The sequence below is a fragment of the Vitis vinifera genome, chromosome 17 (genome assembly GCF_030704535.1).
Source record: "Vitis vinifera cultivar Pinot Noir 40024 chromosome 17, ASM3070453v1".
Lineage (NCBI taxonomy): Eukaryota > Viridiplantae > Streptophyta > Magnoliopsida > Vitales > Vitaceae > Vitis > Vitis vinifera.
The window spans coordinates 11810606-11825226 of NC_081821.1; the positions used below are offsets into that span (position 1 = coordinate 11810606).

A 14621-nucleotide genomic window follows, 5' to 3' on the forward strand; every position below is an offset into this window, starting at 1 on the left:
GCTTTCAAATATTGCAACCTTAGACTTTGAACTATCAAAAATTAGAATGTGATGTTGTATATATAATTTATTTATTTATTTTGAATTTATGACTTCTTTGCCTTCTTTTTCTCTAGCCATGGAATCTAAATGATACTTAAAAGTTAGTAACATTGCCATCACAAGTTGGAATTAAATAAGATATGATATGCATAGATATAGACATATGTATGTCCTAAAATTTCATTTTTAATGGGACATGATATTCTTGGAGATTATATCAACATATGATTAATTGGGTATGGACTACATGAGCCTCAAGTAGTTTATCGAATAAATTGATAAGTTGGACATTCTAGACCCACCAAGTGAAACCCATGGTTTCTTGATCATGACTAGGTAAAGTTAAAGTTCCATTAAAGAGAGTTTCCATTGAGTAGAACCTCCTTAGGGAATATAATGTTTTGACGAGGTTGATCTTGAATCGCCATCCAAGTATGAATTCCTTGGTTTAAGATAATATTTTTGGTGCAGAAAGTCTAATATATTTTTGGTATTTATTAAATCATGCTCATATTTGATTTGCATAAGAAAAAAATAATAATGAAAAATGTTTATTTAAATTATATATATTATATTATACCTCAATATTTTTTTGTTAAAAAAGTGTTAAATCTCTCTCATGATTACTATTAATTAAAAATCATGCTATAATTTATTATTTAATAAAATATTTTTATTTGTTGTAAAACAAAGTAAGAGAAAAAGAAAGCAAGAAAGAGATAATAGAATGCACAAGAAAACTCAATAGAATTTCATTAGGGATCCTTCCATTTTATAGGGAGTTACAAAAGATATTTATGGATGATCGTTCACAAGTTACCATAATGGTACAGAATCTCATATTTTATAACACTCCCTCTTGGATGATCATAAGAATATGTCTCATTAAAACTTTACTAGGAAAGACCCTATGGGAAAAACCCTAGTGAATGAAAAAGAGTACAATATTCTTTTGGATTACTATAATTGTCTCGTTAAAAACCTTGCCAATAAAACCTAGTGGGACAAAACCTGGACGAAGGGAAAAAAAAAAGTATAGTGTAGTGATATTCTTATCAATTAGCTCCCTCTCACGTTGACATGATTATATTTTCTCTAGTAGCACAACATGAAGATCTTTGAGTCGATGTATTCCAATGAACTTCTTAAGTATTGCAGTTGATAATGTCTTTGTGAATAGATCTACTAAATTTTTACTTGATTTTATTCGTCGAATAACAATTTCACCACTCTTCTAGAGTTAATGAAAGTAAAAGACTTGGGCGAGATATGCTTAATTCTATCACCCTTAAAGTATCATTTCTTATTCTGTACAATGCATGCAACATTATTAACTAGGTAGCATTACCTCTGATAGAGGATAGTCCACATGTTTCCATTATTTGCTTGATTGATCTCCACGATATTGTCGTACTACCATAGATAAATACATATCTCATTTGAGATTGAGTTTTGTGGAATTCTGAAAGATAGTCAGCATCTACATATTCAAGCAATTAAGATTTTGATAATTCAGAATAACATATACCCATGTTATTGTAGTACATGATTGATTTTATTCCAATGTCTCTGAGTTATTGTAGAATCATATCTCACAAGTAAATTAATAAGAAATGCAATATCTAGTCGTGTATAATTTGTAAGATTCATTAATGCATCAATAACACTATAACATGGTACTTTTGGACCAAGTAGTTCTTCATTATCTTCTTTAGGACAGAAGAGGTCTTTTTTTCACTTCAAGTGAATGAACTATCATCAGAGAACTTAGTGGATGTGATTTATCCATATGAAAGTGCTTCAAGACTTTCTTTGTATATGCTGACTAATAAACTAATATTTCGTTTGAAAAGTACTCAATTTGTAGGCTAAGGAAAAATTTTGTTTTCTAGAATCTTTCATTTCAAATTTACTTTTCAAATAGTCAACTATTTTTATAAGCTCTTCAAAAGTTCCAACAAAATTCAATGTTCCACATATACTATAATAATTGCAAATATTCAACATAATGAATATGTATAGACAAATAAGGTAATACATACATACTTCTCACTTCAAATATTCATTGAAGTGATCGAACCACATGTCTTTGGATTGCTTGATTGATACAAGGATCTTTGTAGTTTAATTGAGTACATGATACAATGTTTTGAATTAGTTGCTTCAGGCATTTGAAATTTTTAAGGGATTTTCATATATATATATATATATATATATATATATATATATATATATATATGCTATTATCTAAAGATCCATGTAAATATGCAGTAATGACATCCATGAGACGCAAATTCAATCCTTCAAAGACTTTTAAACAAATTAGACATCTAAATATGGTTGCATCCATTATAGGAGAATATGTTTCCTCGTAGTCAATACTAGGCTTTTGCAGAAACCTTGAGTCTGAGCCACGTTTTATATCTTGTTATTTCATTATATCCAACAAGTTTGACAACTTCAGGCATCTAGACTACAAGTCCGAATACTTTTCATTTTTTTAATGAGTCTAATTTTTTGGGGATCTATTCTTTCCATTTTGGTCAATCTTTTCTATGTTGACATTCATTCATAGTTTCTATTTTGGGATTCTCATCATTTCTTATGATGTCAATAACTATTTGGAAAGAAAATATATTGTCAATGACAAGAGTATTTTAATCCTATTTTTCTCCATAAATAAGTAAATAATTGAGATCTCATCAATATCAGCTATTTGTACATTTTCATGAACTAATTGTAAAACATATGCTTCTTATAGTGCTACTTGTTTAAAATGTGCCTCTTTAGGGGTTGTTTGAGACTGATAAGTCATTTTAATAACTCACTTTATATGCAACTTCTTCAAGAGTGTCACATTTTATATATCTTTCCTTGTGTTTTCCTCTTCTATGGAATGTAAGCCTTTTTAGAGTCTATCAAGCTTCAAGTGTGTCTTAGACTCATTATTTAATCGTTCTTTAGAGACATCAATCGTACTGGAATATTATAGGTCAGTGAAAATGATTTTATCACTTTCTTTACATCAATGAAAGTATTTGGCAGTTGATTTGCAAGTTCTTGCAAATAAATAATCTTTGAACTTCCAATTCACATTGATTAGTACGAGGATCAAGATAAGTCAAAATCAATGCATAATTTCACATTGTTCTTCTGGAACTGGCTCTTCTCCCCCTAACGACGAGAAAATTGTCTCATTAAAATGATAATTTGCACAACATGTCATTCTATCTTTCAAGTGTATAGGTAGACTAGTCACTAAATAAAAACTTTTGGTTTTATAATGTACATCCATACGACTTTTTACCCCGAGGGACCAAGTTGGTTTTACAATATTCTTGTGGATTTAACATCGTATAAAGTGTCTTCACATGGAATCAAATACTATTAGTGGCATAATATAAGTTCTTTTGGAGCCTTTAATCAGGTTTCTAGCACCTGATGTAGTATTAACATTGTTTGTAATCAATGTTGTACAATTAATGAGACAAGAGTTTTGTCAAAATAACAAGTCATAAAACATGTCATAAAGACCTCACATTTATGGAGTTAAAGAAATATTATCATAGAGAAAAAGTTAAAATCAATGGAAAAATATCAATCATCGATGATGACTTAACTTAATAAGTTGTGTAAAAGCAATGAAAGCATATATAATACAATAAAACAAATATGGAAAAGATAATTTAAAGTTATATATTTCTTAAATATCTCACACATTTGATTTTGTAAGTATGGAGCAATTTATACATGAAATAACTATGAAGTATTTCAATAATCAAACTAATTGTAGTGATAGATTAATAATTTTATTCAAAATATTATTATGATTTAAATCAATGTGCAAAAATTAATTTATAAATCAAAATTTCAAGATAATTGTTGACCCCCATTTTGGAGACATTTTCTCTTTGAATTTTCTGCAGATTATTTGGCCAGGTGTCACCATCTTGGCTAGCCACGTGTCGACTCCTGAGTGGATGCTAGGGAATCAGCTGAGCATTTGAGGAACCAATAGAAATTTGACATGTGGAGGAAGGTTCTAGAAGAGGAATATATGGGGAGCGTATTCCGTTATGCAGAGGGGTGTCGTCTGGCAGCTGCAGGGTAGTGGGGGGGGAGAGAAAAACGGAAAAAAAGGAAAAACCAGAGATTGGGGAGAGCTTGAGAGTTGAGAGAGGGGAAGGCTGCTAAAGAGGGTTTTTCAGAGAGTTTTGAGCTAGTTGCAGACGGTGAAGCTCAAAGGAAGACACCTTAGAGAGGTCGTCTGGGCAGTGAGAGAGGAACGGAGTGTTGACTGGAGGGGAGTTCTCTCTGGTTGAAGCTGTTACAGACAGAGTAAGGTGGAGGGCTAAGCAAGGAAGAAGAAGAAGGGTGATTTACTGAGTTCCTGTCGATCTTGTTGGAGAAAACCATTCTCAGGTATGCTTTTCTTCTCTCTATCTTCTCATTTTTGGGAGATATTTGGGGATTGCTAGTAAGTATGTTCAGATATATTCTTTTTTATATAGTTCTTGCTGAATATCAGTTTGTCCTTATTTCATCTTCCCCATGATATATATGTACTCCTGCTTTGTTTTTTTTGTTTGATACTCATTTGATTTCACCCACCCTCATCAAGGTCCGTTGATAACAATATGTAATGTACCTTGTATGATTCCCTTTTGTTTCTACCATTTGTACTCTATTTCGGTTATTTTTCCCTGTTCCTCGCACCCATCCATGGCATACACCAGATTTCCTATCTTGGCACGAAAAGGTAAGGCACTGTGAGATTCTCAGTGGAGGAATTTTCTGGACTAGAGAGAGAAGAGAGTATTTTGTCTAGAGATTTTCTGGGCAGTGGTGGCTATGGATCTGTTTCCTACCGGGCACTTGGAGTTTATGCACTTTGCGGACAAGCTGGGGTGTGGCATAGGTTGCTAATGCTTTTGAGGTTTTCCCACTTGGGAATCAGAAGGAATTTGCGTCGGCGTTGCAATCTGCTGTTGAGGCTGGGGGCCAATGGAAGGATTTCGTCTTATCAGAGATACGATATTCAGCAGGCTGCGAGGTGGATTGAGCAGGTGCTTCCTTCCACTTTGCTGCTGTTGGTGATTTTCATCCGGCAATATCTGCAATGATTCTTTGTTACTATTTGGATATCCGTTGTAATGTTCAAGTCCAATGAAATTCTTCGGAAGCAAACAACGTCGAAAGGAGAGAGGAAAATATCTGTTCTAGTTGGGATCTCTCTTGTGTTCACACTTCACGTTGCTGGTGCTTACTGATGGTATCATAATGATACCTTGATGAGGTAGACAACAATGGTTTTCAGGTGTATTCTATTGATGCATGCAGTAAGCAGCAGCTCTCCTAGTCTTGGTGTGGAATCCATGACTGATGGTCATAACAACTATACGGGTTGTGGATATAATGATGTCTTTGATGAACCAGCTATGGGGAATGGCACCTACCCGAGTCTCTTTTGCCCCATGTATGCCATATTTCTTTTTAACACCACGTGTCTTCATACCCTTTCTTTTCTTACCCATCAAACCCGTCCATCTCATCCTCTGTCATCCATCTCATGCATGCATCCCATATCCATCAAATCCATTGTTTCATGCCCGTGTCTCATACTCTCCCATATGCATGGCAGCCTTCATTACCCATCAAACCATCCGTCAAACCCATTTTCTCACTCTAAGACCTTCTCATATCCATTATCCTTTTCTCACCACCTTTCATAACCATATTTCCTGATACCTATCATGTTTGTTTTTCTCACAATGTCCTCCGGAAAATGGGTTTTCTCTATGAATTTTTAAGCTGATTGGGATAAGGAGGCTGTCCTGTTTTCACCCAGAGTTAAGAATGGTGCGAAGCTTCTTGGTAGTTTGGACGATAATGGTGCCCCATAATCGTGTATGCTTGTACTTGCCATAAAAGATATTGTTGCTCTTTCATTACTGAAAACCCTTCAGGAAGAAAGGCTCCAAGCTTCTACTGAGAATGAACATGAAATCAATGTTTGCTCATCAAACCAGAAATCTTCTTTTGTTCAGTGTTGATCTTGTGGCACTACTTATGGAAGAGAACCCAAACATAGCGGGTGAGTTTCAGAGTGCGGTGCCGATACACGAGATATAGCACGCATGATGGAGGAAGAAGTTTCAACGCCTGTTGCTACAGCTTCAGCGCTGGTGTTTGAGTTCCCATGGACGGGTAATTATTCTAATCTACACAGCTTCAGCTAATGGATGTAGTGGTCATGCACAGAAACGACATTACCCACCATTGTAGACAGCCAATATTCTGATGAGCACGATAAATTGCCTGCTATTGAAAAGAAGCTCCACTCTAAAATTCCATCTCAAGAAATTGTTCCTTCTTAAGTGCCGAGTTCCAAATGACACTCACATTGATCAATCTGGCAGTGTCGGGGAGTACTCAAGCCTTCCAAGTGGACCAATGGACAGAGGATGCTGCTGTAATGACCCAGAACTTAAACCTGAGGATGCTAAGGACGGAATCATAGCACTTATAAATCAGATTCAGTGAAAGGAACGCTTCTGACCTCATCTACCAGCCTTGACAGCCACTTCCACCAGCATCTGTGAAATATTCTGAAGCTTTGGACGTTAGTTATACTGTTCTAAACAGTAGTCACCTGTATCTGTTTGGGGGAGGCAAGGAATCTGAAGGACTTGGGTTCAAATAGGGTTTTGTATCGATTAGAGAAAGGGATACCAAAAGAAAAGCTTGTAGAATGAGAGCCAGCAGAAGATATCAACAGTGAAAGCACGAATTGGGCATGTGCGGAATGAGTTGCGGTTTCTTGTTCAGAAATCGAACATTGGCTTCTATCACCTTCGAGCTACTCGCAGAAACAGTTGATAAGCTGTTGGAATAAATGGTTTGGATCACCATTGCAAATATGGTACAGAGTTTGTTGCCTGGCTGAGCTTTGTGCACAGTTATAACGTGAGATAATCAGAGAAATCTAGTTGCCTCGAGGAAAGGAGTCAAATAGGCTGATGAAAGAAGAAAGGGTTCACCCATGGTGGTATACTCGGTTTGCACAATAGTCAGCAAAATAGGAAATTCATGGCAGCTGCAATTATCCGCATTACCATGCAATCATCCATGCTGCAATGTAATCATCCTAACTTTTCCACCTCGGGTCCCACGCGTTGTGATTCTCCATGCACGGTTGCCCTACAGTACCCAGAACCCGAAATCTCATCCTAAACTTTCCATGGCCCACTCATTCCACTCTGGGCCCCATTCTTACTAGGTCATGCATGGCCACCTTTAGTATGGGCCGTCTTTAAGCCACGTGCCACCTCTCATTCTCTCTTCCCTGATTTTGGAAATAATTCTTTCGAACTCCATCTCGTGAACCACTTTTCAAATTTCGTTTTGTTAAAATAAATTTCAAATCATCAAATCTCTTAGAGTTTTAGGTACCAAAATCCCATTTCCAATAAAATTTTGCCGCCACTTTTTCTTCTGGCAAGCAATTTTTATAACTCCCATGGTTTTTTAAAATGTTTTAAAATAAGTACGAATTTAATTCTGTTATTCCAAATAATGGAATTTATGGAATTAATTCATACAAAAATAAAACGGGCTTTGGTGGGGGCCCCACATAGGTGATTTTATAATTGATTGATTGATTGATTGATTTAATCGCCATTCATATCTGATTTATTCTGTTCCTTGACATGCGTATAAGTATATGTACATATTCATTTGTTCATTAACCCTGTTTTTGATAGCGCCTTGTGGTTCGTCGTCCAGGTACGCATCTATTCTCATTCTGGTATCTTTATATACATGTTTTGATTCTCATACGTGCATGATCGATTCGAGTATTCATTGACTTCCTAATTAATTGTCATGATTGCTTCATTTTATTAGTAGAGACCCACTTTAGGGACTTAGAAGGGTGCTACGGTCTTTACCATACCTTCCCGATAAGTAACCTGACCCCCGAACCCGATCCGATTTTTCACAGACCACCTTTTCCAAAATAAGGAGTCACGCTTAGGGTTTTTCTTTCTTATTTTGTTTACCCTTTAAAAATAAAACAAAAAATAAGTGGCGACTCCAAGTCATTTTCTTAATAAATAAAAATCAATTTTTCAAATAAAATCGAGCTCGCCATCGAGTGGGAAACGCATTGAGATGAGTCGAAAGTGCGGGGTCCACAAAATGGCGACTCCACTGGGGATTTTTTTTTAGAGGGTCAAGCTTGAACTTAGAGTGAAGCAAACGTGGCATCCGATTGGACAATCAGTGGATGCCCATTTCTTGATTGCACATTGAGAGTTTTGATGCATGCTTGGATATTGTATTGGGGACATTGATGTGTTGATTGTTTTGATTGGGGATTCCGATGTCATGCTTCTTTTCCATGCTTCACTGATATATTTGTTTGAGACATTGACATCCAATTATATTGATTGATCATCTCACCTTGCTTAGCACACTGATTCTGATTTTGTCATGTTTGCTTTGATCACTTCACATGCATACACTCACTACTGTATATCACTCGACTTGACATGTTGATTTTCTGACTTGTATATTATTTTGATCGTCTTTGAGCATGATGATTGTATCACTATCCATCTGATCGTCGTATTCTCGCTTATTTTGTATGTGTACATTGATGATATATCTGAGCTTTGCCTGATTGCGTGTTGCATGACTACTCTCCTTTGCGTGATTGCGTGCCGCTTGTCTGTGTGGGTCGCACATCTATCCCCTTATCTCCCACTCTCTAGTCTCGGTCATTTCCTTCATTCTGGTTCTCGCTTTTGCAAGTGTGAGGCCTTGTGTGTGCTTGTACTCTGACCGAGATAGAGGTTAGGAGTAGGGTCTAGCGATGGGCTATACCGATGTTTGGGAGCATTCTGGAGGCGAGCGGCGCATTGTTGTCGATTAGAGTCCGATCATTGAAGACCTGTATAGCCCCGAGCTAGGTTTTATGGATATTTGTGCGACCAGTGTGTTTCATCTCCTGCTTTAGCTTTTTAGGGTTTCGGATGCACCCACACCGATCACTATGCACTCTAGTTGACTATTGAGCGTTGAGAGTTTGAGAGGATTCACCATAGGAAACCCCCTGGGTTGTCGAGGTAGTGCATGTGTGGATGCGATGTCCACCTTGCATGGAAGCGCCCCGTCTTTTTTGAGGCGTGCAGAGGGTTGCGTACCGCCGGAGGGTATGATCGCTTCTGCTAGGGATATTTTAAAGTCCACCCATATCCATTTAGAGCCACCTTGACCTCGTAGGTTGAGCCGTAGATCCTTTGATTAGGACTCCCTCCCTACACGTGGGTGCATCTGAGGGCCTTCAGAGCCTCTTTAGTTACAATTCGGATCCAATATTCCCTCTTTTTAGTCTCCAGTTGAGAGTGCTCGGAGATTGGTATGAGTTTGAGTAACGGTTGGGTCACCATTGTCATGTCACCTTGTATTATGTTTTTCACTCGATGAGTTTAGCATGTTTTCTCCCTAGGGTTTTCATTCTCATTTCTTGGCTCGACACACCCCTTCACTTTGTTATCACTCACATGATGCTTTGGGATATGTTCATTGATCATCTTTTTACACTGTATGCTTATCACGGGCTCAATACGTCATCATTTGTTTGATCCTTGGTTCAATTTTCGACTCGATGCTTATATTTTCATTACGGAAAGGTGAAAGGCGCATTTTTCACATCCACACTGTCTTCGAGAGATTCGCCTTGATCACCTTATTATTTTTCTCTTATGGAGCTCGAGTTGAAGGTTGATTCAAGGATATATGTTTATAGATGGAGTACTGATCTCGTGATAGTGTGTTTTTCACACCTCTTTCATCTCGGATTATTGATAGGAATTCTCTAGTCACAATTGTAGCCATCTCACAGTGGACACCTTTATGACTCCAGAGTTCTCGTCATATATCCAGATTTCTGATTGCCACCTCTGGACCATGTGCTTGTATGTTGTACTGTCGTCTTTTAGAGTTTCATCTCGTGTCCTTCATCCATCTTGTTTGCATTGTAGGGAGTCAGTTTAGGAGTCGGTTGAGTCTGGAGTCACATTCTTGGAGGAGAGTTGGAGGACGATTGATCAGATCAGATTCATATTTGAGTTCAGACAGTTCAGTTGAGATGTCAGACGAGCTAGCTTCCACACTCGCTTCCATTCAGGAGTTCATGGCCGGAGTCAGTAGGCGCTTGGATCAGATAGAGAGTTCTCGCCAGGATCCCCAGCCGGTTGGCATGGTCATTGATGAGACAGTTCCTCATGCATCTCAGACAGCACAGACTCGTCCACCTGGGGTTTCACTTGGTACTCCGTTCCATCTGGCAGATCATTATGAGACCATTCCACCACCTACTGTCACAATGCCGCCTCCCATGGTTCCTACTATTAAGGATACTCGATTGGCCGAGCAGGAGGCCAAGGTCGAGAGGCTTGAGTCCATGATGAGACAGATCAGATTGCAGGATGGAGGTTTGACTTGGGATGACAGAGACGGCATACCGGCGGCTAGCTTGCCCGCCAAGTTTCGCATGCCGGACATTGAGCGTTATAGTGGGATTGGTTGTCCCAAGATCCACTTGAGACTATACAGCACAGTCATGAGAGCACATGGGATAGATGATGCACAGTTGGTGGCCCTCTTCCCGATGTCACTTAGTGGAGCAGCTCAGCGATGGTTTGCTTCAGTGGAGCCTTCGAGACTCCGCACCTGGGAGGACGTGGCTCGTGAGTTCCTGACTCAGTTCGCTTTCAGTGCCGATATTGATGTATCCAGACGAGAGTTGGAGGCCACTAGACAGAGGCCAGAGGAGTCTATTTCTTCATTTGTCACTCGTTGGAGGGCAAAGGTGGCTGGTATGGTAGACCGGCCTAAGGAGCAGGATCAGATTGATATGGTTCTTCGGAACCTACAGCCGAGATTCGCGAGACGTCTTGTGGGCATCCCATTTCAGGATCTTAGGAGTTTGGTTCAGGCAGCTTTCAGTGTTGAGGAGGCTATTGCTCGAGGATTATGGACAGATACTACTCCTTCCCCTGACAGTAAGGGGAAGAAGCTGATTGGGCCATTTGGTAGATCTGGAGAGGTTGGCGCTATTAGTTATCAGCATCGGAGGCCTGCGCATCACTCACTTTATAGGCCTCCTACAGTCAGAGCTCATTTCCCTCATCCGCAGTATCAGTATCAGCCGGATTATGTTCAGGAGCCTTACATTGCTCAGACTAGCATGCAGCCACGACCACCACATCCGAGAGCCGCTACTCACCCGCCACCCAGACCATATGCACAGAGGCCCGCGAGACAGTTCACTCAGTTGGGCATGACTTTGACTAGAGCTTTTGAGAAGCTCAGAGACGCTGGAGTGATTGTTCCTTTGGCACCGAGGCCTTTGCCCCATCCTATTCCTCCTCATTTCCGTTTACATGAGCACTGTTTGTATCATCAGATTCCGGGGCACGATACTGAGCATTGTTCAGCACTCCATCATGCGATACAGGATTTGATCGATTCGGGGGTGGTTGACTTGGCCAGGCCAAGTGTGACCACCAATCCCCTGCCTACACATTCTACACATGCAGTTCCTCCTCCTCCTGGTCTTCAGTAGATTGATTTGGATATTGAGGGTACTGATGGCGTATGGTGTTCTGGGATCTTCCAGGTTGAGGACTTGGGTCAGTCGGCATGGGTACATCACTTGGTAGCAGTTCAGTTCAGAGCATTTCTCGTTTTGATTATGGTCATCATCAGACTCATTTCCATTTTGTAGAGTCCAGTTTTCAGTTCATCAGAGTTGTTTTTGTTTTGTTGAGTCCTGTTTTCGGTTTAGGGTCATTGTTTTTAGTTTCATGTTGAGAGTCCAGTTGTTTGTAATCCTTTACCATTTCACACATGATGTACTCGTTGGTTCATTTAGTGATATGATATTTTATCTGAGTATTGTGGCATTTTTCTCGTGAGTGTGTTTTACACATCTTGTGTTGATGCGTGTTATGCTTTCGATATGATACATCTTTCACTTACATCACGATCACTTTGGCCTGACCTATCATGGAAGATATTGAGCCTTTTGACCTAGGATCAGGAGATCGACCTAGGGAGTTCGAGACTGTGACTCATCTCACCTTCTGATTAGAGTAGTACCATATCCATATCCACACCTTGACTCTATGGACTTGATGACTTACCCATTTTGAGCTTGACATGACACCATCCCTTGGTACCGTTACACGACTTTACCATTCCTATTCGCCTTCATATATTACAGTACCCTTGCCTATTTCCATCATTTCCTTGATTTGACCAGACAGAATCCGAGATGGCTAGACCTGAGATGAGCTCTAGACGATGATATATGGATCATGATGAGAGAGTGGTTTGACTACTTGACGATGTTGTTGAGCCATTGCACATGACTTCAGAGAGTCAGGATGATTAGAGATGATGTTTTTTTTTATGAGACGATGGTGAGTGGATTATGATGATAGAGTGAGGTGATTATCCGAGGACATTGATGATTATCACAGAGCATCAGTGGGAGCTTTCACACGATTTCGGAGGAGTTGACATGATTTTGTTGGACAGATGCCAGTCTTTAGTATTGGCTATGTGAGATCTTGAAAGCACGATGTTCTAGGTTTTGGTCAAAGGATGGGTGGCCATCATTTCAGGAGCCTATTTACTTTATCACCCTCACATATAGAGTTATCCATTGCTAGCCCTTTGAGCCTCGCACGAGCATCATAGCTTTTTCTTTCATCACCTCATTTACCTATTACACCGGGTTGGGAACCCTGTAGTGCTTGCATGCTATGTTTGGATACGTCATGAGTTCTAGACCCGGCACACATATTCGGGTCTCATTCCTCACTTTTCATTGTGATATCTTCCACTTGGTCATCATTTCATCACTATTTTCCGATATCACATATCACCATTCGTGATATTCGTTCTCTGTCTTTTCCTTTCCTCATTGATTACTCGACATTATCCTTGTTTCACCTTGAGTGGTGGTTTTTCACACGTCACTGCATGGAGGATGGTCACATTCTTTCCTATCATTCACCCCATGGGCAGTGGTTCAGAGATGTTATTTTGAGAGGTTGTATTGTTGGTGAGAATTCATGTTATATTCGTATATGGAGAGGTTTGATCATTTGGCTATGTATTTCATGGGAGATCCTTCACTATTGGTCAGAGTATGCGCAAAAAAAAAAAAAAAAAAAAAAAAAAAAAAAAAAAAAAAGGATAGCGCATTGTTCATTTTATTATTTTCCATTGGGCATGTGTATGGACGTGCTAGTTTACTTCATTGGGTTTATGTGTCAGAGAGAGCTCGTATGGGAGTTTATTCTTGAGTTTCATCTTGATGTATATTTTGGGTGAGAGTATGATTCGCCCATTCGTTTTTGTGAGAGATGCGAGCGACCTTTCTTCAGTATCTCTGGATCCTTGCTCTATCCACCATTCCGTCTATTTCGGATGTGACTACTTTCCATGCTTTGGTGCAGGGTGACCATCACTCACTTTTCTATCTCTTCGCCTTCTTTCATCTTTACTTTATCCCTCCGTTTCACTCCACTTCATCTTATCTCATTCTGTCTGATGTTTGACATGGGTTTAGCATACACACTTTATTCTTGCTTATTCGATGCGACCATTCATTTATCATCACTTTTCGTGTGGGGACCCCTAGGTCCGGGACTTATGACATTTTCTACGCATTACATATCATGCACGAGGGGTATGGGGATTGTATCATTGGGATTTTTGAGCCTAGTTTCCTTTCGTTTCTTTCACCCTATTACCTTGGCCTACGTTACGTCCCGTGTCTGAAGACCACCTTGAGGCCATTACTTCACATTGTGCTTGACGGCTCACACATGGGCAATACTCGAGCTTGGTCGGTGATTATTTCTCAGAGCATGATGGATGGGGAGTTAAGATGATGATTTACACTAGGGCGCACCCCTCTTATCAGTGATGGATTTTCAGAGGCGACATTATCTACATTGGGGCATACCCCGCTTATCGATGACGTTTTCTTTCGGGATGGTGCCTTGCACTGAGGCATAGTCAGTTCGCTTCTTCACTTGGATTACGATGGATTAGGAGTTATGGGATGACCCTACACTGGGGCATAGCCATTTCAGAGGGTGTTTTTATTGGAGATACAGTCGCTCTACTCGATACTCTGCATTGGGACACACTCTACTCATCGATGGTTGGTTTTTGAGATGACGATTTTATTTGAGGCGTAGCCCTCTCATTGGTGATGGACTTTGATTGGTCATTGGAGCATAGTCACTTCAGTTGGTTTATACTGGGGCATAGCCACCGCATTCACATTCATGGAGCCCGGGGATTCTGATTCATATGGATTATGTTGAGATGTTTCCGTTCTAGCACCAGGAGTAGAGGTTGATTGATTTGTTGACTCGGATACATTACTTTACACTGGGGCATAGCCGGGATGGAGAGCATTTTTCATTGGAGCATAGCCACCCTATTTGGATTCTTTACACTGGGGCATGTCCATCTTTTGGAGGGAGATC

General features: G+C 39.6%; 1 protein-coding gene across 1 annotated transcript; it reads left to right on the top strand.

The window, feature by feature from the left end:
* The first annotated feature begins 6182 nt into the window (after window positions 1-6182).
* LOC104882380 (uncharacterized) lies at window positions 6183-11674 on the top strand. Its single transcript, XM_059733969.1, has 2 exons — window positions 6183-6249; window positions 10089-11674. Exons 1-2 carry the CDS (start codon window positions 6183-6185, stop codon window positions 11672-11674), a joined length of 1653 nt encoding a protein of 550 aa, XP_059589952.1.
* The last annotated feature ends 2947 nt before the right edge of the window (window positions 11675-14621 follow it).